Here is a 25,924-nt window from a genome sequence, read left to right as displayed (position 1 = left end):
TGACAGGCAATGCCCAGTGAGGTATCATTCAATATATTATTTTTAAATGAGCTGATGACGCAATCTGGGATGAAGAGATGAGGAAGATGCAAATATACTAATAGCAATTGATGGGTGAATATATGATAAAGACAATATAACTTCGATAAGTGTAAAGTTTTCCACTTTGGGAGGAAAACAAAGGTGCAGTATTATAGAAATGGTGAGAAACTGTGAGATACCCACATGCAACTGATATGGGTTACTTAAATATACCAGTTACTGAAATCATGGATGCAAATACAGCAGCCATTTAAAAAGGCAAATGATATGTTAGCCTGCATTGTGAGTGGTTTTGAGTATGGAAGCAAATGTGTCTCACTGTGATTATATGGGGCCTTCGTGAGACTACATCATCAGTAGTGTGTGGAATCTTGATCTACTTTCTAGGTAAGAATACATTTGGATAGAAGGAATACAATCAAAAGTACACCAGCATGGTTCCTTAGATGACAGGACTATCATAAGAGAGATTGGGACATATAGCCTGGCATTCACTGGAGTTTAGAGGAAGTAGAGGATTCTCTCGAAATGAAGTACAATCTCTGACATGACTGGAAAGGCTGGATGTCTTCCCTGGATGGAGGTTTAGTATCAGGTTTATTATCACTGACATATGTCATGAAATTTGTTGTTTTGCAGCAGCGGTACAGCGCAATACGTTAAAAATAATATAAATTACAATAAAACATATAGTGCAAAAAGAGAACAAAACTAGTGATGTAGTTTACATGGGTTCCTGGACTGTTCTGAAATCTGATAGTGGAAGGAAGAAGCTGTTCCTAAAACATTGTGTCTTTAGGCTCTTGTACCTCCTCCCTGATGGTTGTAAGACTTCCTTGTTACAGAATATAATAGAGGCTAAGTCATTGAATATATCAAAGAAGGAATTGAATAGATCACAATGCTCAAAAAATTTTGTAGATTTTCTTTCCATTCAAAAATTAATTCTGTTGTTGCATATTTGCCACAATAATGGTCCATCTTTTATGATAACTTGTTGAATGCCAGTGGTTATCCAATTTAAGTTCATAATTTGATGGAACATCTATAGGGAGTGAATCTTGTAGATGGGAGGCTAATCCATGGCCTTGGCTGGGCTCTCAGGGCAGGTGAGAGGTACACAATATGGAGAGGAAAAAACAGGAATTATCTTCTGTATTCTGTCAAAATTTAATCCTGAAATTGGTCTGTGTTTGTGCTTGTTCTGCACAAATTGGCTGTAAAATCCTTTGGGACATCCTGAAGTCTGAAAGAAGAAAGCTTTCAGTATGCTTCACTGTATGCTTCAAAATATTTCACCTTCAAGCTTTGGCAAAAGAGTTATGGAGAGGTTTCCTAATGTCCTCCAAATCAGATCAATTGTAGAGGTGCTGTTTAAGCATCACTTTCCAACAGCACTTATTATGTTGGTATTTTAGAACAAATTATGTTATTGTCAATCTCCTGTAAATGATGAGCCTTGAATCAAAGTAGCCTTTGTTGCTGAAAGTGGCTTCTGGGAAAAACCATCTCCTTTGATTTAGTAAGAAACCAACTGTCTTGAGTATTGCATGTAGTTAAGATATGAATTTAACATAAGTATCCATAAATACATTTTTGTTCTCCTGTGTGATACAAAGCTAGTTTTTGCCTTGTCACAAGAATGTAAGAAATGGAAATGAGTAATCTTTGCAGATCATCTCACACACTCTCATCCATTAAATCGTGGATGATCTTTCATCAGAGTATTGGATTGAATTGGTTTGTAGTTGTCACAAGAATGAAAGTACAGTGAAAAACTTGTCTTGCATACGTCCATAAAGATCATTTCATTGCAACAGTGCATTGAGGTAGTACTGTATAAGGTAACAATGCAGAATAAAGTCACAGAAAGTGCACTGCAGGCAAAAAATTAAGCTGCAAGGTCACAAAAAGAAGATAGTTAGGTCTCCTAGTATAATGAGACCATTTTACCATACTAGGAGACCGTTCAATAGCCTTAAATCAGCAAGATAGAAGCTGTCTTTGGTGAGTCGGGTGGTACGTGCTCTCAGGATTTTGTGTCTTCTGCTGATGGAATGGGGCGGGGGGTGGTAGAAAAGAGAATGTCCAGGGTGGGAGGGATATGTGATTAAGTTGGCTTCTTTCCTGGGGCAGCAAGAAGTGCAGACTGAATTCATGGAGGGGAAGCTGGCTTCCATGATGTGCTGAGCTGTGTCCACGACTCTCTGCAGTTTCTTGCAGTCTTGCTTGTTGGTTTGTTTATTTACTTATTGTGATACAGCACGGAATAGGCCCTTCCGACCCTTTGAACCACGATGCCCAGCAAACCCTGATTTAACCCTAGTTTAATTTCAGGACAGTTTACCATGACCTACTAACCATCTTTGGATTGTGGATGGAAACTGGAGCACCCAGAGAAAACTTGTGCATTCCACACAGAGGACGTACAGACTCCTTACATATTATGTCAGAATTGAACTTCGACCTGAGCTGTAATAAGCTGCGTTAACCACTACACTGCCAAAGCACCAGTTGCCATACTAAGCCATGATGGATTCAGATAGGATGTGTTTTATGGTGCATGGATAAAAATTGGTGAGGGTTAAATGCCAGATTTCATTAGCTTCTTGAGGAGGTCAAGGTATTGGTGAATTTTCTTTGCCATGGCACGTATATGTTTGGTCCAAAATGGGTGTTTACTCCTGGGAGCATGGAACTCTCAACCTCAGCACTGTTTTTTTTTTTTTTTTTTTTTCTAAATTTTATTTAAATTTTTAAATGGTTACAAGTGAAGAAAAAAAAGATATGTGACCCTTCCCCCCTCCCCTTAATCCCTCCCCCCTAACTACCCTATATAAAAAAAATTAAGAAAGAAAGAAAAGAAAGAAAGAAAGAGTGCCTGGTTGTTGGTAGGTCTCCACATGCTCCATGGAGTTCTTAATAACTTTAGTATATATATTTATTTCTTTCCCCAAGTAGCCATTAATTTTCTCTTCAGAGCACCTATATATTTAATCCTGTCTTTTGTAAATAAGGGCCCCAGATTTTCAAAAATGTTTCATATTTATCTCTTAAGTTATAAGTAATTTTTTCTAATGGAATACAGCCATAGATTTCTTTTTTCCAACAATCTATACTTAAATATGTATCTGATTTCCAAGTAATTGCAATAGCCTTTTTGGCTACAGCCAGCGCAGTTTTTATAAATTCTTTCTGATATTTATTAAGTTTGAGTTTTGGTTTTGTCCCTTCAATATCACCTAGTAAAAGTAATATTGGATTATGAGGGAGTTTTATTCCCGTAATTTGTTCCAATAAAAGTCTTAAATTTGTCCAAAAAGGTTGAATTTTAGAGCAAGACCATGTAGAATGTAAAAATGTACCAGTTTCTTGGTTACATCGGAAACACTGATCAGATAAAGTTGGATTTAATTTATTTATTTTTTGTGGTGTAATATATAATTGATGTAAAAAATTATATTGCACTAATCTTAACCGAACATTTATTGTATTTGTCATACTGTCAAGACACAGTCTTGACCAATTTGTTTCTTCAATTTTAATATTCAAATCACTTTCCCATTTTTGTCTTGACTTATGGACTCCTTGTTTAGTTGCCTGGTTTTGAATCAAATTATACATACAAGATATAAATTTTTTAATATTTCCTTTTTGAATTAAAATTTCTATTTCTTTAGATTTCGGCAATAACATTGTTTGACCTAGTTTTTCTCTTATATAAGCCCTTAATTGAAAGTAACAAAATAAAGTGTTATTTGATATTTTATATTTATTCTTTAGTTGATCAAATGACATTAATATACCTCCTTCAAAACAATCTCCTATATATTTAATCCCTTGTTGAAACCAATTATATAAAAGTTGATTGTCCATTGTAAAAGGAATAAGTCTATTTTGAATTAAAGATCTCTTTGCTAATAAAGATTTTTTTGTCTCATCATCAACATTTATCTTATTCCATAAATCAATCAAATGTTTTAATATAGGAGATTCTTTCTTTTCCCGTATCCATTTAGATTCCCATTTATATATAAAATCTTCTGGTACGTTTTCTCCTATTTTGTCCATTTCTATTCTAATCCATGCCGGTTTATCTTTCTCAAAAAAAGATGCAATAAATCTAAGTTGATTTGCTTTATAATAGTTCTTAAAATTTGGAAGTTGTAACCCTCCTAGATCAAATTTCCATGTCAATTTTTCCAACGATATTCTTGACATCTTACCTTTCCAAAGAAACTTCCTCACATATTTATTTATCTCTTGAAAAAACTTCTGGGGTAATTGTATTGGTAATGATTGAAATAAATATTGTAGTCTAGGGAATATATTCATTTTTATAGTATTTACTCTACCTACTAATGTTATTGGTAATGCCATCCATTTATCAAGATCCTCCTGAATTTTTTTTAAAAGTGGTAAATAGTTTAATTTATATAAGTTTTTTATGTCATTATCAATTCTTATACCTAAATATTTTATACCATTTGCCGGCCATCTAAATTGAGTTATTAATCGACATTGACTATAATCTCCATTAGTAAGAGGTAAAATTTCGCTTTTATCCCAATTTACTTTATAACCTGATATTTTCCCATATTCTTCTAGTCTATAAGATAATTTACCCAATGAATGTAATGGATCTGTTAAATAAAGTAGAACATCATCAGCAAATAAATTAATCTTATATTCTTCCTGATTAACTCTAAAACCCTTAATATCTGGATCCATTCTGATTAATTCAGCTAATGGCTCTATTGCCAACACAAACAAAGCAGGTGACAATGGACAACCTTGCCTAGTTGATCTTGTTAACTGAAATGGTGTCGAAATTTGACCATTCGTCACTACTTTAGCTTTGGGATTAGTATTCAAGGCATTAATCCATCTTATAAATGGTGTTCCTAATCCATATTTTTCCAATACCTTGAATAAAAAATCCCATTCCAATCTATCAAACGCTTTTTCTGCATCTAAAGCAACTGCCACACTCATTTCCTCCCTCTTTTGCGCTAAATGGATTATACTAATTAATCGGGTTACGTTATCTGCCGATTGTCTATTTTTGATAAATCCTGTTTGATCCATATGCACTAATTTTGGTAAACATTTAGATAATCTATTAGATAAGATTTTTGCTATTATTTTATAATCAGTATTTAATAAAGAAATAGGTCTATATGATGCTGGTTTTAGAAGATCTCTATCTTTTTTTGGCAACACTATTAAAACAGCTGTTGAAAAAGATTCTGGAAGTCTATGTGTTCTTTCCGCTTGATGTATTAACTCCATAAAAGGAGAAATTAATAAATCTTTAAACTTTTTATAAAATTCAGGCGGAAAACCATCTTCTCCTGGGGATTTATTACTTTGAAGTGATCCTAGAGCTTCTTCAACTTCCTTCACTGTAAAAGGCATACCTAATCCCTTCTGTTCTTCCATATCTAATTTTGGAAGAGTTATTTGTGCTAAAAATCTTTCTATCTTAGCATCATCGTTTTTTGATTCTGATTTATACAACTCAGAATAAAAGTTCTTAAAAGCCTCATTAATTTCTAGAGGCTTATAAGTAACCTCATTCACTTTTGTTCGGATTGCATTTATTGTTTTGGAAACCTGATCTGTTTTTAATTGCCATGCAAGGACCTTATGTGATCTTTCACCTAGTTCATAATATCTCTGTTTAGTTCTCATAATTGCTTTTTCTGTTCGATATGTCTGGAGTGTATTGTATTTTAACTTCTTATTAATAAGTTGTCTTCGTTTTTCTTCTGTCATATTTCTTTGAGATTCTTTTTCTAATTTTATAATCTCTTTTTCCAGTTGATCTATTTCTATCATATATTCCTTCTTAATTTTAGAAGTATAACTTATTATCTGACCTCTCAAATATGCCTTCATTGTTTCCCACAGTATGAATTTATCATCAACTGAATGTAAATTTGTATCTAAAAAGAACTGAATTTGTTTTTTCATAAAATCACAAAAATCCTGTCGTTTTAGTAAAATTGAGTTAAATCTCCATCTATAAATTGATTCCTCTTTATCTATCATAATCATTGTCATTATTAAAGGAGAGTGATCAGACAATATTCTTGTTTTATATTCCACATTTTTCACTCTATCTTGAATATTCGTTGATAATAAGAAAAAATCTATCCTTGAATATGTTTTATGTCTATTTGAATAAAATGAATAATCTCTTTCTTTTGGATTGATTCTTCTCCATATATCAATCAAATTTAGATCTTTCATCAATGATAGAGTTAATTTTACTACTTTTGATTTTGTAATAGCCTTTATTGATCTATCTAAAACTGGATCTAGACAAAAATTAAAATCTCCACCTATTAATATTTTATCATGTGCATTAGCCAAATTCAGAAAAACCTCCTGTATAAATTTTACATCGTTTTCATTTGGTGCATAAATATTCATAAGTGTCCATAGTTCTGAAAAAATTTGACAATGTATAATTAAATATCTTCCTGCCGAATCAATTAATACATTTTGTATTTTAATTGGTAAGTTTTTATTAACCAATATTGCAACTCCTCTCGCCTTTGAATTAAATGAAGCTGCAATAACATTTCCAACCCAGTCTCTTTTTAATTTCTGATGTTCTATGTCCGTTAAATGAGTTTCTTGTAAGAAAGCTATGTCTATTTTCATTTTTTTAATATATGTTAAAATTCTTTTTCTTTTTACTGGTCCATTAAGCCCATTAACATTAAAACTTAAAAAATTCAATAAGTTAGTCATTATTTTTAATTATGTTACTCCAATCTATAATAATACCTAATCTTTCAACTGTCATGGTATCTTGGGAAATCCTTTTAGAAGTCTCCATGTTGCTATGTGTGTCCCCACCAATCATCCAGGCAAAAAAGTAAAAGAAAAATAGAGTATAAGGAAAAAAACAAAATACCCCCCTACTAATGTTGTGAAAGAAAAAAAACACAACATTACCCCCCTCTGTTGTACGGGTCATGGCAATCGCCATGATTACACACGTGAATCCCGTAGTAACCGATTCAAAGTTCCCCATCCCCCCCGCAACGTAAAAAGTATATATATAAGAAAAGGAAAGAAAAAAAAAACACATTCTTATCAATTAACATTTCTAAAATTTTACTTTTCTCCCTTGTATCGTCCTTAAATGTCCATCAATTCCATTCACTGTCTCTATCTTCGTCTTTAACCATTACATTTATAAGTCTCTACATTGAATTAGGGAGTAGATGGAAGTTTTTGTGCGAACACCTCCGCATCTCGATAATCGGAAAAAAATTTTTTTCCCTCTTCCAGAAAAACTATCAGTGTTGCTGGGTGACGCATTAAAAATTTATAACCTTTTTCCCATAAAATTTTTTTTGCTGAATTAAATTCTTTCTTTCTCTTCAAAAGGTTATAACTTATATCAGGATAAAAAAGAACTGGTTTCTCTGCTATCATCAATGGACCCTTTCTTCTTTTGGCACCTTGGGCAGCCGCCCTCAAAATCTTTTCTTTATCCTGGTATCTTAAACATCTTATCAAAATTGATCGCGGATTTTGTTCATCTTGAGATCTTGGTCTTAAAGCTCTGTGTGCCCTTTCAATCTCAATTGAAAATTCTTCCCCCATTTCCAATTTTTCAGGAATCCATTTTTGAAAAAATTTTATTGGGTCTTCTCCTTCGATGCCTTCTTTAAGTCCAACAATTTTAATATTGTTGCGTCTATTAAAATTTTCAAGTTTATCCATTTTTTCCACGAGTTGTTTTCTTTCTGATGTCCAGGCAATATTATCTACTTCCATTTCCTTCATTCTTCCATCCATGTCTTCAATTTTCATTTCCAAATCTGTAATTTTCTTTTCCATTTTTTCTTGTTTCTTTGTCATATTATCAAACATAGCCTCCATACTCATCATTTTTTCTTTCATTACCTTTTGGTTACTTTTAATTACTTTTAATGCTTTTAATGCATTTAATTTATGCATTATTTGCCTCAAAATCTTGTATATATTTTCAAAGGACTTCTCATCTCCGTCTTTACCTAGTTGTTCCAGAGAGTCTGATTCTCTATCAGAGTCGCTGTCACTTTCAGTTGAAGTCGCTGTTGGGATTTGTAGTTTTTGCTGTTGTCGTTCGCGCATGCTCACTCCTGTAAGCTTGCGCAGTTCTCGTTGATCTTTTCCTTTCGAAATGGCCGATGTTGCTGCAGTTTCCTGTTCCATTTCGCCAGTAGCGTGTTGTACCTGAGTCCGCGGTTCTTCAGTAGAAGTAGGCCTTGATTCTTTTCGAACTTCAGCTGTCTTCGCGGTAGTATTTTTCTTCGTCCTCTGTCTATGAGGCATAGCTTGAAACAATCCAGAGTAATTTATAAGTAACCTTATGAAAGTATTGGCTAGTTCTTCTTCATTTAAGTATTAATTTATTGGTTTTTTACGGGAGGGCTGGGTTCCAGCGTCTCGATCCTACGTCATCACGTGACGTCCCCCAACCTCAGCACTGTTGATGTAGACAGGAACATGTGCACTACACTACTTCCTGCAATCAGTGAGTACCGGTAGCTCTTTTGTTTTGCTACCATTGAGGGAAAGTTTGTTGTCATGACACTGTGTCACCAGACTCTCTATATCCTTCGTGTACTCCGACTCACTGTTATTTGAGATACGGCCCACTGCCCCAAGGCATGAACTTCATATCTTGTCAATCCTTTTAATATCCAAGAAGAATTCCAAACTTCTACCACTCTTTGCAAGTAGATGTGTTTCCTTATTCTTTATGCAATGACCCTGATTCTGATCTTCCTTAAAATGGAACTCATTTCTCTTAATGTCTTGAAAATTTTCATCGCATCACACTGAACCTAGATTATGGAAATGTTATACCCATTTTGGATTTGAGGTGCCAGTCTGTGCTCAATCCTGATTTTTTTCAAATCTTTTTATAATTATTATATTATTCAAAAATATCACGAGTACATTGAAGTAAGCAACACTTACAATGTCTCAAGGAAAAAAAACATTATTTTAAAGATTGAAAATTTTTTGGTGATAATAAAAAAACCCTACTAAGTAGAAAAAGTGGTGGGGGGGACCCATTAGGTTTACAACCCCGAAGCCATGCGTCATACAAAAAGCTTCTAAATATAAACATCGAACTGCCAACAAGAAAAAGAAATACCAAAAATTTACAATTAGATCGTGGAGGAAATCTATCAATTAACTCAAATGATAATGACGAGCAATTGAACCCCATCTTTTCTCAAAATCTAATAAAGGTCATAGGTTCGACTTCTAATTTTCTCCAAACTAAGACATAGCATCACTTGAGAGAACCATTGTGACAAAGTGGGAGCTGATGTATCCTTCCACTTCAATAAAATGACTCTCCTAGCTATCAGTGTAACAAATGCAATAACATGTTGGTCAGACACAGAGATACCACGGATATTTTGAGGAATTATTCCAAAAAGCACAGTTAATTTGTTAGGTTGTAAATTAATTTTAAGTGCTTTAGAAATTGTCGAAAAAACGGACTTCCAGAACTGTTCCAGTATAGAACAAGACCAAAGCATGTGTGTCAGTGTTGCTGTCTCAGTTTTACATCTATCACAATAACTATCAACATTAGGAAATATTTTAGATAGTCTCTCCTTTGTCAAGTGGTAACGATGTACAATTTAAAATTGATTCAGTGAATGACTAGCACAGATCGAAGAAGAGTTATCCAGCTTCAGAATGCATGTCCCATCCTCCGTCATAAAAGTCAAATTGAGTTCCTTCTCCCAATCTTGTTTAATCTTAAATAAAGGACGCTTATCCCATTGTAATAATAAATAGTGAATTCTTCCAATAGAACCCTTTGTCGAAGGGTTCATATTCATAATAGTCTCTAACAGGTCAGCCTCCAATATGTAAGGAAAATTACTTAAATATTTTTGTAAGAAATGTCTAACTTGAAGGTATTATAAGAAGTGTGAGTCTGAAAGAGAATATTTATCAACTAATTGTTCAAAAGACATCAATCTATCTTCTTTAAATAAATCCAAAAAAGAATTAATACCTTAATTTTTCCAAAGTAAAAAAATTGGATCACTCGAAGGCTTAAAAAGTAATTTTGATATATTAAACCACAAAGTGTAAATTTTTTAAGATTAAAAAAAATTGCGGAACTGGAGCCAAATTTGTAAAGAATGCTTAATCTCGGGGGTATAGGTTTAAATTAGCAACTTTAGCTAATTGTATAGGTAAAGCAACTCCCAATAACGAGGTTAAATAAAACTGTTTCACAGCTTTCAATTCCAGGTCTACCCAAATTGGCCGATCATTCTTATCAACCCAATATAACCAAAAGGACATGTATCGCACATTAAGAGCCCAGTAATACATTCTTAAATTAGGCAAAGCGAGACCTCCATCCTTTTTCAACTTTTTTAAGTGACATTTACTAATTCTTGGTCTTTTATTATACCAAATAAAAGATAAAATAATAGAATCAATCTGATCAAAGAACTTCTTAGTCAAAAAAACAGGGATATTCTGAAATAAATATAAAAAATTTTGGTAAAATCATCATTTTAACTATATGGATGCGACCGTCAAGTGAAAATGTAAGTGGACTCAATCTACTAAATAAATACTTCATAGAGTCTACCAAGGGAACAACATTGGCTTTATAAAGATCCTTATATTTTTTAGTGATTTTCACACCTAAATATCTAAAAGAATCTGTGACTTTGAAAGGAGTATTATATATAGAGACAGATTCATTTAAAGGAAACAATTCACTTTTACTAAAATTTATTTTATATCCTGAAAAATCTCCAAATTCATTGAATAATTTTAGCAAGGCAGGAATAGATTCTTCGGGATTAGATATATAAACCAATAAATCGTCAACGTAAAAAGAAATTTTAATGAATGGTCTCATTCACAAAACTCCCATGAATATTTTTAGCTTCAGGAAGAGCAATAGCAAGGGGTTCTAATAATAAATTAAATAACATAGGACTTAATGGACAACCTTGTCTTGTCCCCCGTGAAAGCTGAAAAAAAGGAGACTTACAGTTGTTAGTGACAACAGTAGCAATAGGAGCTTTATATATCATTCTAATCCAATTATTAAATTTAACACCAAAGTCAAATTTGTCTAAAACATTAAATAAATATTTCCATTCAACTCGATGGAATGCTTTTTCAGCATCCAAAGAGACAACGCATTGTGGAGTTTTAGAAGAGGATGAATATATAATGTTAAATAGTCTCCAAACATTTGAAAAAGAATAACGACACTTTATAAAGCCTGTTTGATCTTTAAAAATAATTTTACCCAAAAATTCTCCAACCGATTGGCCATTATCTTTGACAGAATCTTAGCATCGACATTCAATAATGAAATAGGTCTATATGAGGCACAGTCAGTAGGATCTTTATCCTTTTTAAGAATTAAAGAAATAGAAGCCTCATAGAAAGTAGAGGGCAAATCACCTTTTACAAAAGAATCCTTAAACATTTCCAACATATACGGAGAGACCAATTTTCCAAATTTTTTATAAAATTCTACAGGATAGCCATCAAGTCCAGGGGCCTTACCAGACTGCATTGAAAAAATAGCTTTATGAATTTTGGCTTCATTAATTTGGGTATCGAGTTTTTTGATCCTCAACAGAAATTTTAGGAAAAGCAATCTTTCGTAAGAAAGCATTCATTTCAGAAGAATCTACTGGACTTTGAGATTTATAAAGTTCAGTATAAAAATCTTGAAAAATCTTATTAATTTCTTCAGATTCTGAAGCCAGGGTACCATCTTTCCTACAAATATTCAAAATTTGCCCTTTGACTCTGGCCGTTTTTAATTGAGATGCGAGCAGTTTGTTATTTTTATCTCCAAACATATAAAATTGGCTCTTTAACTTAAGCAAATAGCCTTCAAAGGGATCAGTTAGTAATAGGTTAGATTGTGATTGAAGTTCCACCCTTTGAATAAATCAATATTAGGGGAAATCACATAAATATTATCTAAGTTTTTAATTTGTTTTGAAATCTTATCTAATTCGGCTTTAGTCTTTTTTAAGTTTATTCAGCTAAAAAAACAGGCTCAATCCTGATTGATATGTTTCTCAGAGTTTGGTACACGGATTTATTCACAGTACTCCGGTGTGGTCTGAGTAGGGATTTTCACCCATTTGTATCCTCACTTTCCTGATACAAAAACGGTAATCCAACAGCCTGTTTGATTATTTTCGGCTGTAATTGAATTTGTATTTCCGTCAGTGACCCAAGAGACTGCAAATGCTGAAATGTGGAGCAGCAATCAGTCAGCTGAAGGAGCTCAGAGGTTTGAGTAGTACCCGTGGGGATGGGTGTTAGAAGCGGGGGAGAAATTGTTGACATTTTGACTTGAAATCTTGAGAACTCCTCCCCCTCCCCCACAGAAACTGCTTAACCTGCTGAGTTCCTTCAGTAGGTTGTTGCTTGTATTTTGGGTATGTATTTTACCAGAAATGTATTAGGAATATTTTTCCTTCACCTCACATAACAATTTATGGGTAATTAAGGAAAGAATCAGAACACAGTGTAGCATTATACTAAGAAACTGGAAATATTGGTACAGTAACAGTATGGCCAGTTCAAATTGTAACTCAATTTATAGATAAATTAGTAGCAGCCAAAGCAGTGAAGATCATCTTCAAGTGCTGATGCACTATAAGTATATGAATTGTTGGTTCTAGATTTAACCTCTGTTTCCTCTGGAAGTAGAAACATGAGGAGGCCACAAATGAGTTCTGTTGCAACTCCTCTTGCTGGTGTAGTGTGCAGTTGGAGGCTCCAGTGTATGGCTGCTGTGCAGTGTGCAGCCTATCTTGTACGTTGGGTTTTGTTATGTTTATAGCCATTCTGATTGTGCTTCACTTCGTGCTGCAGGAAGTCCTGAAGCAACTGCAGGGTAGCATTGAAGATGAAGCTCTGGCTCTGGCTTCTGCTGGACAGATTGATCTACTAGAACGACTAAAAGGTAAGTCTCGTAGCACATACACTCCCATTTTACTGCAGTTTTGGTTTCATATCACTGAAACATATGGCTTCAGTATTATAAAGAAAGCATTGGTGGTATTTTCAGATTCATTTTGAAATGCTCTGAGCAACTCATCAGGTTTTTTAATCTAGAATCATCAGTTATGTTTGGATATCTACAGGTTTTGAGGTGCCTGACAGTTTTTTTATTTTGCATTTTCAGTCTGAGTGTAGCAAATACTTTAATGAATATAGAAGTATTCCTAGCTTGGTTTTGAGTGATTTGTTTATATTAATAATGGGGATAGAGGAGAATTTGAGCTTTAAACAGCTGGAAGGTGCATCAAGATTTTTCAGTTTTCAGAAACGTCAGCTAATTATTACTTCTTGTTGCTTGACTGTTTCTATCTGCATCATGTCCTGCAGAACCAGAATGCACTAAATAACAAAGCTTGCAGTGCAGGTGTTGCTATAAGGCAAATTTTTATTAGCTTCTCTATCGTATCCCCTTTGCAAACTTGCTCTTGTAAAATTTATCTGTCTAGCAACTGGACCTGCTGTTACTTAGCAGCTCCTTAAATCCTTTTAACTTCTAAGTTTTTTTGTCTTAGTGTGGGGGAAAAATCTGGCAGTTCAGATGAGAATAGGATTCATCAAATTTGAGCCTCACATCCTTGACCCTCTCCAGTCATCTTGTGCCCTAACACCACTATGGCCTCGTCTTTGTATTTCAGTGGCAGCAGAAATCCTTGGAGATCAGGCCATTTATCATGCCTTTTACAGACACCCACCTCTCCCGGAAGTTCCGGGAGTCTCCCGCATATTGATAGCGGCTCCCTGATATCCGCAAATTATATACAATATCTTGGAAATCGATTTTTTTGAGAGCGCAAGAGAGAGAGAGAGAGCAAAGAGAGTGTGAGAGAGAGAGAGAGAGAGAGAGTGCCATGAGAGTGTTCCAAAAAAGAAAATATAAAACGTACTTCACTCCAGACTACACTAAAGTGTACCCCTGCCTAATAGGGGTCAAAAATAATGACTGTTACTCGCTGCACTGTTTGCAACAGTGACTTTTCTATTGCCCATGTTGGGTTAAGACTGTAAAAGACATGTTGAGGTGAGTTTAATAGGTGTCATTCGTTCATTAGCATAGCTAACGTTATTTAAACTAGCTGGCTAGCTGCTAAGGAGCAACTCTATTGCAGACATCCCACCTCTCCCGGAAGTACCCGGTGTTATGATCCCAGCCCCCTCCTTTGAGAGAATTGCAAGAGCCCTAGTGAAGGGGGGGGGGTCAATGACCCAAGAGAAGAGAGAGATACGTGCGGTGTCCCTCGTTTCACGGCGAGGCAAAAGCTGGCGACTGTGGTCATTGTCTCGTGGAGACACCTTTGTGAATTGGGAACTGTACTACGTGTATACCCTCAGGGCAACGTGGGTGGAGAGATGGAGAGAGATTGCATCATCCCAACCTGATTGACATCTGAGACCCCGTGAGTTCAGATAAAAGAGGGGTTGTAAAGACGGCCCCCCAGACGCACCAGAAGACACGCTAGAAATCCTGTGACAGCGTTTAATAGCGACAGCCGGTGGGGGAGTTCGTGTGCGTCTTTTCCTTGCCTGGGATTGGCGACCTCACCACGAAAGGGCGGCTTTAGCTACAGGAGAGGCCACAAGTGAACGGCCACCCCCCAACGAGACTCCGACAGATCGAACTCATAAAGGTTGGAAAAAACCCGCCGGGTAACTGTTTCATTCAATCTCTATCTCTCTCTCTCCAACAAAGTGCACCACCGCAACACCACAAAAGACGGCAGCTGGTGGAACTGCAGTGAACGCAAGAGACTTGTAGATATACAGCGGACAATATATACCTTACCCCTAGACAACGATAGAGCTTATTTCTTATTGATTATTACTATACCTGCGCTGTAGATTGAGTATTGACGACGTATGTTATCTGAATGTTAGTATTTAACCTTACTTTTGTGCCCCTTTATAAATAAAAACGTTTAAAAATGGTACCATCAGACTTCAGCGGACCTCTCTATCTTTGCTGGTAAGTGATCCAGTTACGGGATACGTAACACCGGAGTCTCCCACAAATTGATGGTGCTACCTCACTGAAATGAGTTTTTGCAGGGTGGGATGTCTGCTTTTACAATTAGGTACAGTTGGAAGAAAAAGTTTGTGAACTCTTTACAATTACCTATTTTTCTGCGTTAATTTCTCATAAAATGTGGTCTGATCTTCATCTAAGTCACAATAATAGACAAACCAAATCTGCCTAAACTAATACCACACAAACAATTATACTTTTTTCTCGTCAATACTGAGTACACCATTTAAACAGTCATAGTCAAGTTCAAAAAGTATGTGAACCTCTGAGGTAATGCCTTCTACAAAAGCTATTTGGAGTCGGGTGTGCCAGTCAATGAGATAAGATTGGAGGTGTGGGTTGTAGAGGTACCATGCCCTATATATTAAAAAAAAATCACACAAAATCAGGTTACTGACGAGTCTGCTCTTATCGAGAAAGATCTGTTTATGTGCACCATGCCTCAATCAAAACAGCTTTTAGAGAACTTTAGAAGAATTGCAGAGATGCATGAAGCTGGAAAAATCTACAAAAGCATTTCTAAAGACCTGAGTGCTCATCAGGCCACAGTAAGAGAAATTGTCTACAAATGGAGGAAACTCAGTACTGTTGCTACTTTCCATAGGAGTGGGCATCCTGCAGAGATCACACCAAGAGCACAACATACAGTGCTGAAGAAGGTGAAAAACAACCCAAGGATAATAGCAAAAGACCCGCAGAAATCTCTAGAACTTGCTAAAGTCTCTGATCATGTGTATTCTATAAGAAAAACACTTAATAAGAATGGAAGGACACCATGGATGAAACCACTGCTCTCCAAAAAAAAACATTGCTGTGCATGTAAAGTTTGCAAAAGACCATTTGGATGTTCCACAATGTTTCTGGGACAATGTGTTCTGTGAACAGATGAGACAAAAGTTGAACTTTCTGGCAGAAAAAGGGCATTGCACACCAACACCAAAACCTCATCCCAACTGTGAAGCATGGTGGATGGAGCATCAGAGTTTGGGGCTGTTTTGCTGCCTCAGGGCTTGTTTAGCAATTGTTGAGGGAACAATCAATTTAAAATTGTGTCAAGACATTTTATATGAGAATGTCAGGGTAGTGGTCTGTCACCTGAAGCTCAATAGAAGTTGGATGATGCAACAAAACAAAGATTCGAAGCACAAGAGTTGATCAACAGAATGGTTTAAAAAGAAGAAAATTTGTGTTTTGGAATGGCCAAGTCAGAGTCTAGACCTTAACCCAATTGAGATGTTGTAGCATGAAAAGGGCTGTTCATGCAAGGTATCATGAAAATATTGATGAACTGAAACAATTTTGTACGGAGGAATGGTCTAAAATTCCTCCTCGATGTTGTGCAAGTCTGATCAGCAGCTACAGGAAATGTTTGCTGAAGGTTATTGGTACTAAAGGAGGCTCTAGCAGTAATTAAATTTTCCAGCGTGGACGGTGAATGATTAAATAAAGATATGAAAAGTACAACTAATTGTGTGATACTTTTTCAGGTCAATTGTGTTTGTCTATTATTGTGACAGATGAAGATCAGACCACATTTTATGAGTAAGTAATGCAGAAAACCAGGTAATTACAAAGGGTTCATAAACTGCTTATTAATATGCCAGATCTAGTTTACTCCAGATTTATGATGTTGAAAATATCAAGGATGGTACTGTCATTGAAAAGGAAAATAAACATGAAATAATTTCTCTCGTATCACAAATTGTCTATCTGAGATTTACATGGCTCCGGTGTTATTTTCCATGTCAACACACCTTGTGGTTTGGAGCCTATTTAGGCTGCTTCATTGGTGTAGAATTGTGAATTATTGCTTGGCAGCTTTTAGTTTTTGCAATAGAGATGGTCATTAATAAAGCAACTAAAAAAGATGGTTTAATTAAGGAAGATTTACTTGACAGTGTCTAGTAACTATCCCATGGGTATCATACCAATTTTATGATGATCATAGCCATTTTCCTTTATATTAGTTATGATTCCAACCTTTGAAAGAATTCAGTTTTACTCCCCTTTCTCTCCCCATACCTCTGCTGACACTGTTGTAATCTGGTATCAGCAAGATAGATGTGGAGTGGAAAGTCTCTGCAAGTTCAAGTTCAAATCTTCTGCACTCTTGTTGATCTTTCATTGATCCTGTTATAGTTTCTATTCTATGGATTTGCTTACAAGACCCACAGGAGAATAAATCTCAGGGTTGCATATGGTGACATATATGTAATTTGATAATAACATCTACATGAACTTAATTGCATATTTATTATGACTGATTATTCCATAGTCATGGCCAGTAAATTCTTTTTTGGAGAAACCTTTGAAGTAATTTCTCAATTTTGATCAAAACCCAAAACAGCCCCAATATTTGAGGCTTGCAGTCTCATTATACCGGAAGAACTTGGTTTGGTTATAACAGCAATTTAATCTCCATTAGCATTTCCATTTCCTTAGTAGGAGCCTAGGTTAGATGTGGTTGGAGGAGAGTAAGAAGGAAGTAGACAATTATGTCTATACCATGGAAGTGGAAATGTTCTTGGCATATAACAGGAACTGTGGTTTTACAGATGGGAAAGGAAGAAAAATTGAAGTGTAATGTTGTGATATGGCAGAATATATGTGTTTGATATGTTACCACAACCATCAATATAATAATAATCAAATCATCTATTTTTACTACTAATGTTGATTGAAGAACAACTATTCGTGAATTCCCCTACTCTTTGAAATATTGTCAAGGAACCTCTTATATAAGTTGTGTGTATCTTCTTTTGTAATGAAGAGCTGGTTAGCAATTGAGTCACTTCTGAGAGACATCAACCTAAACACAGAAGCCCTTGACTGGCTAAAAGGCTTTCAACACTGTCCTTTAGATAGTACAGCAATATTTATTCTCATGTACTCCAGGGGCAGAACATCTTTCATTTTTCCAGTGGTAATATAGTTGACTATGAGTGCTAAACCTGTACCAGGTGGGAAAAAAAGATGTATATGTGAGAGTTATTTAAAATAATTAACACTTCTTTGAATTAATTATGAACTTAAACTGGAAAAAATAGTTCAAGCATTTTCTAGTGAATTTCATTGATTTTATTTAAAGTAGTTTTAAAATTGAGTTATTTTACTTGTAATATTTATTTTTCATTTTTGAATACTTTAGAATCTTTATGAATGTCAGACATTAATATTCCAATTGTTTGACAATGTTGACAACTGGTAAGATGAGGGATATGTCTTAGCTGGCTAGAAAGCATTTCTCGGGAAGGGCAGGGCATATCTTTCCTTGTTGGAAAACCCTTTACTTCATAGATATTTGCTGATTAGCAGTGAGCTACAGAATCTTCCTGAAGGTAAATGCAGGCAGGGAGTAGCATATATTTGGCCTATTGCTCACAGAAGAAGTTAATTAATTCAGACAGGCTATCAGATACATCTTGAGGCCCATTTGTTGTGCACCGCACTTCTGCATTCACTCTAAAGGGCAGCTGGAACCTTGGTTTGACTTTCCTCTGGTAAAAAGCTTTTTGACAGCAAGTACCCTCAGTAGTTCTACTGACAAGTTTTACTTAAAGCTTTTGTGCTTAAGCGTCTAATGTGGAAGTCTTCTTTCTCAGGGAGTACTACCATCTGAGTCATGGCTGTTGCTGTTAAAGTCAGCAGATGAAGCAAAGTTGACATGACAGCAGTTCAATCAAATTATTGATATGTAGCTCCTGTTGCTCGTAAAGAGAAACATTTTCCACATTAACACAAGCAATTCTATGATTTTTCAATGTACTGTTACTTTTTTTCGTGAGATTCTTTTAAACATTTCCTTTACAAATTTTCACTGGGTGAAAATACCACAAGATGGCATCTCAGACTAATTATACAGAATTTTAGAGGCAACTTGATTGGTTCATGCCACAAACAAGTGAAAGCTTGGTAATTCCTGCAATTTGCAATATGAGATTGTGGCTTACATAATGATTTTTTTTTGCTCAGTTCCTTGATCAATGGTTATACCAAAAAAGAAATTTAAGTCTCCTAATCTGAATGCTCAATTAGCTGAAATGGAAGTTATCAGCATTCACTAAATTTGATTCTTAAAAGGGTGACACCTTGAAATGTGACATTTTCTTGTGAGATGACTGGTGCCAAGAAGTATGTCTGCAAGATGCAGGATTTGTAAATCTGTGCCAGTTCATAGAGCCACTCACTTCCCTGTTGCCTTTTCTCCTCACATTCCCATTAATTCTGCCACCCACACTATATGTAGCAATTTACAGCTGCCAGTTAACCTCCTAAATTGGACACCTTTTGGGTTGCATGTAGATGATGGAGTTTTTGTTAGCATTGAAATCTAAGTATTCAAACCAGTATACAAAATACAAGGTTCTGATTGATAGTAGCAGTGGTGTATATTGTCACAACTAGATGGTACTGGAAGTGGTGAGCTTACCACTTTATCTCACTGGTATTGATTAAAATGTCATGAAATTTCTTGAACAAATGATTCACTGAGGTAACATGTTTTAGATAGACATTTTGAAGAACTTAAAAACTTGACATGAGTAAGGACGTCATTTGGATGAAATATAAGGTTTCCTTCACTGATTACCACCATACAAACACATCTACCGGTAATCAAGTTTATTCACATTACAATGTTCTTCCAACTCTTTATTGCTTCATCTGTACGATCTGAATTTTGTTATTAATATAGATTCTATATTATCCAAGACTGGAAGTAACTTCCAGGGTTCTTTACATATCACTGTACATGATGTTTTTTTTCTTCTGTTCTAAATACCTTGCATTTATTTGTGACACAGTACTCTCATTCTTACTGGAAACTATCTTGTTCAATCCTTTCATAAGTTTGTGGTCATGTTATGATTTTAGTTTTGTCTCTTTGTTATAATTTGTTATTTTCTTAAAAATACTGCTTTAAAGTTGATGTTGCATTTTACTGATGAGTATCTCTTTTCAGAATCTGTCTTTTGCTTTCATTGGTCCTGTGCTCCTCTGTGCCACTATGTACATCTGCATGATGTACATTTCTGAACTTACAAATTCCATTCTATATATTTTAAATCAATGATACCTATGCCATTGTGTGCAAAGTGAATTGCCTTTCAAAAATCCATTTCTCTACCTTTGATGTGAATCTAACAGAGAAACTCTGGCAGTTCCCAGGGAAGAGGACAGATTGGTGAGAGTCTGCAGGTTGGAGGGTCAAGACAGTAAAATGTGGTGTTGCTGGTAAGAAGTAGGGTTTGGAGCTTCATTTGATGGAGTGTGTCATGTTGGAATATGGGGAGAGTTACCATTAGTTTAAGGGAGTGATTGAGAGATCAAGGTCAACTACTTGTTGAGAAAGGGTACGCAATTGAATACTCAGGAGATTCCAACTGTCAAACATTATGACAAAGACCAAATCAGCGAATTTCCTTATAACATTGTTACGCCTAAAGGTTCGCGATCCGCTGGTAAGACAGAAAAACGTAAATTCCCCTTCCCTGTTTCGAACTTCATTTATTAGGACAGAACAGAGCAAGCATTAAAATATTGTGGTGAACATCCCATTCTGCCAATCTGTGACGCCGTTTGCAATCCAGCCCATCGTTGAGGCCTCGGTAAAGACCCACTGAGCCCACTGACTGCTCTACTTTTATACCCACTCCATTGATATAAAATGCTCTGGTAAGTGAGCCAATACATTAGCATGAGCTCAAACCACCGAATCAATCATCACTTGTCACCACTCTTCACAAGTCCCGTCCCTATGTTCACATGAGTTATATATTCTTTTGGTTGTATTCGCACGGTTGCTCTTTGTATTCCTGGAAAATTCCTGGAATATAATGTTGTGTACCATTTTTAAGGTGAATTAAAAGTGTTGGGATATTAATAAAATAACATCCACTGGTCGGGAAACTGCTGGTTCAGCACCACCAGAGTCCCTGGTAAACCAGATTATTGGAGTATTTATATAACCCACGGACTGAGGGAGTTCAAATGACTTTTGGCTTCAGTTCACTTGTAAGACACACACAAGCATTTTGCAGTAGAATTTCTGTATTGGATGAATTTACACAAGGAACTTCTGTTTGTCTTTTTGAGGATGTGTCTAGTTTACATGAAAGAACTAGTTGATGTAGTACATATATGTCAAACTCAAGGCCCGCGGGCCAAATCCGGCCCGCGGTGGAATTATCTTTGGCCCGCGAGATAATATCTGATTACTATTAAAGCTGGCCCCAGTAATCGAAGCGCCTATGGCGTATGATATGGCTAATGCTGAGTTTATTCAGGTACCAGGTTTTCAGGGTTTTTAGTGTTTATTCGGCAGTCTTCTTCATAAGAAACGGAATTTGTAAAGTGAAACACTTTGTAGTTATAGCAGAGACTGAGACACATGAGAGCAGGCTGAAAAAATGGAGGCAACGAAAGCTGCGTTCGCACGCGTCCGACTGATCCGGCCCGCATGAAGCTGCATTTTGCTCAATCCGGCCCGTGACCTAAAATGAGTTTGACACCCCTGATGTAGTATATATAGATTTCTGAAAGGCTATTGATAATACTCCACACAGGAGGTTAATGTAATGATCTGAATCAAGTGTTTTTGCTGGCACAAAGTCTGATGGGTATGTAAATTGTGACAAAAACACTAGAACACAACCTGTAAAAGGACAGAGTGGGCAAGGAATAGCAGATGGAGTCAAAATGTCTGGAAAGAAAAGTAGGTAATCAAGCTATTATTTAAATGTACTGCAACTTCAAAATACAGTGGTTTCAAAAGCTTTGGGACCCTAGTACATGAAACGCAAAACATGATCCTCCCATAATCCTCTCATATCCCTTTTGCCAATCACTTTCCAGCTCGAAGCTCCATCCCTTCCCCTTCTGTCTTCTATCATTTCAGATCTCCGCCTCCCCCTCCCATTTTCAAACCTCTTACTATCTCTTCTTTCAATTAGTCCTGACAAAGGGTCTCGGCCCGAAACGTCGACTGTACCTCTTCCTATAGGTGCTGCCTGGCCTGCTGCATTCACCAGCAACTTTTATGTGTGTCGCTTGAAATTCCAGCATCTGCAGATTTCCTCGTGTTTGCTGCTGAGTTCCTCTAGCATTTTGTGTGTGATGCTTGGATTTTCAGCATCTGCATATTAGCTCTTCTTTACAAAAGGTCACTGGCTGAATCCCTGGGTAAAAGATTTGTAGGTTGGACCAATGGAGTTTTGTATCTAGAACTATTGCACATAGTTTCAGAATAAAAAAGTAGCACATTTCAAGTAGAATTTTTTTTTGCTGAGTAGGTTGTGGAGTTCATTACCTTAGAAAGCTGTGGATGCAGAGTTATTTAATATACTCAAGGAAGAGATAGAAACTCTTACACTAAAGGTGTCAAGGAAGTGAGTGTATTGAGGCCAGGATTACATCAGCCTTAAATTGTGGAGCAGTCTTGGGGGCATTTGACCTACTCCCGTACCTGTTTCGTTTTATTCTCATGTTTATGATCTGTGGAATATGTGGAATTGGAGAATTAAACTGGTGTGGATTGAAAAAAAGAAAGACAATAAACAAAGGTAGGAACAAACAGGTCGTTCTCAGGTTGGTAGGCTGTAAGTAGGGGTTTCTACTGGGGTTGATATCTGGCCCACACCCATTCACAAACTATGTGCTGGGCTCCAACTATGCAGTGAGTGCCACTTTATTAGGTACAGGATGTACCCAGTGGCCACTCAGTTACTATTGAGTGTATGTTCATGGTCCTCTGCACATCACTATTGCACCGTATGGTTATTTGAGTTACTGTGCCTTCCTGTCAGCTTGAACCAGTCTGGCCATTCTCCTCTGACTTCGCTCATTAACAAGGCATTTTCACCCACAAAACTCACACTCACTGGATGTTTTTTTTTGTTCTTTGTACCATTCTCTGTAAACTCTAGAGATTGTTGTGTGTGAAAATCCCAGCAGATCAGCAGTTTCTGAGATACTCAAACTACCCCATCTGTCACCATCAAATATTCCATGGTCAAAGTCACTTAGATCACATTTCTTCCCCATTCTGATGATTGATCTGAACTACTTGATCATGTCTGCATGCTTTTATGCATTGAGTTGCTGCCACATGATTGGCTGATTAGGTGTTTGTATTAATGAGCAGGTGTTCAGGTGTACCAAATAAAGTGGCCACTGAGTGTATTATTTCCAAATTTGCTGATGATATAAAACTAGATGGAGTCATGTATAGAGAGATGGATATAAAGAGATTTGCCATGGATAAAGACAAACTCAGTGAATAAGCAAGAACATGACAGATGAATATATAATATAGAAAAATGTTAGGTCATCCACTTTGCAGAATATTTTATTAAACCTGACAACTGGATAATATTGATGTTCAAAGGGACCTGACTCTGCTTGTAAATGTCACAGAAAGACATTAATTTTGAGTTCCGACCGCCACCTGAGCCCATCCCATTTGACTGGGTTTGACCCCTCTCTCTCTCTTCCTGCTGCTACCATAGGGTGGATGGTGCAGGAATCCTGGGTCCGCCTTGAGGCACTTGTTGCCTTTCTGCTGTCAGGCTCCTGGACTAGCCTCATTCTCCTTAGCAGTGAACGGACGCTGCAGCTAGGATCTGCAGCCAACAGGATCCGAGACCAGCTTCACTTGCCTTAGCGCTGAACTGGCTCCATGGCTGTGGACTCATTTTGGTGACACTGCAGTTCATGGTCTGTGTATTACTTGTTTACTTTTTGTATTATTTGCATGATTTGTTCCTCTTTCATACTTTGGATATTTGTCTGTCTTTGTCGTGTGTGGTTTATTGTGGTTTCTATTATGTTATTGTGTTTTGTGGCTGCCTGCAAGCAGATGAATCTCAAAGATGTATATGGTGTACGTACTTTGATAATAAATTTACTTTGAACTTGGAAACCTACTGAATATTGAAAGTCCTGGATAGAATGGACATGGAGAGTATGTTTAGTGGTGGGAGATTCTGGAAACCGAAGGCACAGCTTCAGAATAGGACATTCTGTTAGAACAGGGAAGGGGAGGAATTTCTTTAGTTGAATCTGTGGATTCACCTATTCCATAGGTAGGTGGAGAATCTGTAGAATTCATTGCCATAGGTGGCTGTGGAGGCTAAGTCATTGGATATATTTAAAGTGAAGGTTGATAGGTGCTTGCTTAGTAAGAGCATCAAAAGTTACATGGAAAAGGCAGGAGAATGGGGTTTGAGAGGAAAAATAAATCAGCCATTATCGAATGACAAAGCAGACTCAATGGGCCAGATGACCTAATTCTGCATCTATGTTTTATGATTTGATGGTGATAAGTGAGACCAGATGAGGGGGAAGGCTTCAAGACATCATTGACTTCAGGAAAGAGGGTGGTGTATGTGTTCCTGTCTACATCAGTGGTGTTGAGCTTTAGAGCTTCCAGTTCCCAGGAGTGAACATCGACAATATAGTCTGTTCTGGCCCAACTAGTTGATAATCACGACCAGGAAAGCTCACAAAAACGTCTACCACCTCAAAAAGCTAAAGAATTTGGCATGTCCCCATCAAACCATATAAATGCACTATAGAAGGCTGGATGCATAATGGCTTGGTGTGGCAGCTTCTTTGGACATGACTACAAGAAACTGCAGGGATTTGCGTTCACAGCTCAGGACATCACAGGAACCAGCCTTCCCCTATGGACTCTTTATACTTGATGCAGCAGCATAATCAAAAACCCCCACCTATTCTGGACATTCTCTCTTCTCCCCTCTCCCATTAGGCAAAAGATACAAAGGCCTGAAAGCACATCCCACCATGCTCAAGAACAACTTCTATCCCACAGTTATCAGACTCTCGAATGGTACTCTTCTACGATAAGATGGACACTTGATCTCACAATCGACCTTGTTATGATCTTGGACTTTATTGTTTACCTGTATGATACTTTATCGCAGCTGTTACACTTTATTCTGTATTGTTATTGGTTACCTTGTTCTGCCTCAGTGCACTGTGTGCAATGATTCGATCTGTATGAATAGTATACATACTATTTTCACTGTATCTTGGTGTGTGTGACAATAAAAAACCAATACCATATTTTCAAAGTTTGTAGGAAATCACTACTGCCTGGTGATCTTAATCTTTGAAGGTGTTTTTATTCCGTCAGACAGCTACAGGAAGTGGCAATTTCATCATTAATACCTCTATTTGCTGAGTAGCATTTCCTGCAATGTAAAATGCTCTCAGAGTCTTCTCATGGGGCACTAATTTCAAGGGGTGTAGTTGTACGGGGGAGGAAATTTAGAGAGAATCTGTTTTGCAGAAGTTTAGTATAAGACCCTTTTTCTTCTTTCTCTGCAATAAGTGAGTCAACAATAATTTGGAGTTATGCCTTTGAATGTTTGTATACTGAATTACTGCATGGTACTTGAAGCTGCTCCTTTTATTTTCTTTTGAGTTGTCGCACAATAGAGGTGATGTTCATTATACCTTAAGTGAACAGAATCTAATTCTTCATTACGAAGAGGTGGTCATGAAGGACACTTCTGGTAACTTCACTGGAGACGAATGGCAGGGAGACCTGTTGTTAACAGATTTGGATTCCTTGAAGATGATCACAATTACTTAGTCTCTGAGATCCCCTGATGTGTGCTTCTTTTCTAGATTTGCAAGATGCTGTTGGTGATTGAATTTCCTGTGTGCCAAATTTTAGAGTTTCAACAGTTACACAGTTTGGTTTAGAGGCCTTGTTGTCACTTGGCACTACTGTCA

The 25,924-nt window shown here is 36.5% G+C and overlaps 1 protein-coding gene across 1 annotated transcript in view; it reads left to right on the top strand.

Moving 5' to 3' along the window:
• Positions 1 to 25,924, top strand: part of LOC140739850 (adenomatous polyposis coli protein-like) — a 219,621-nt gene that overhangs the window by 143,266 nt on the left and 50,431 nt on the right. The window contains 1 exon segment of the mRNA XM_073068452.1: positions 12,958 to 13,048. Coding sequence (XP_072924553.1) covers positions 12,958 to 13,048 — 91 coding nt within the window.

This window comes from Hemitrygon akajei, chromosome 2 (assembly GCF_048418815.1).
Source record: "Hemitrygon akajei chromosome 2, sHemAka1.3, whole genome shotgun sequence".
NCBI classification, from domain to species: domain Eukaryota; kingdom Metazoa; phylum Chordata; class Chondrichthyes; order Myliobatiformes; family Dasyatidae; genus Hemitrygon; species Hemitrygon akajei.
This window is presented reverse-complemented; position numbering and strand designations above follow the sequence as displayed.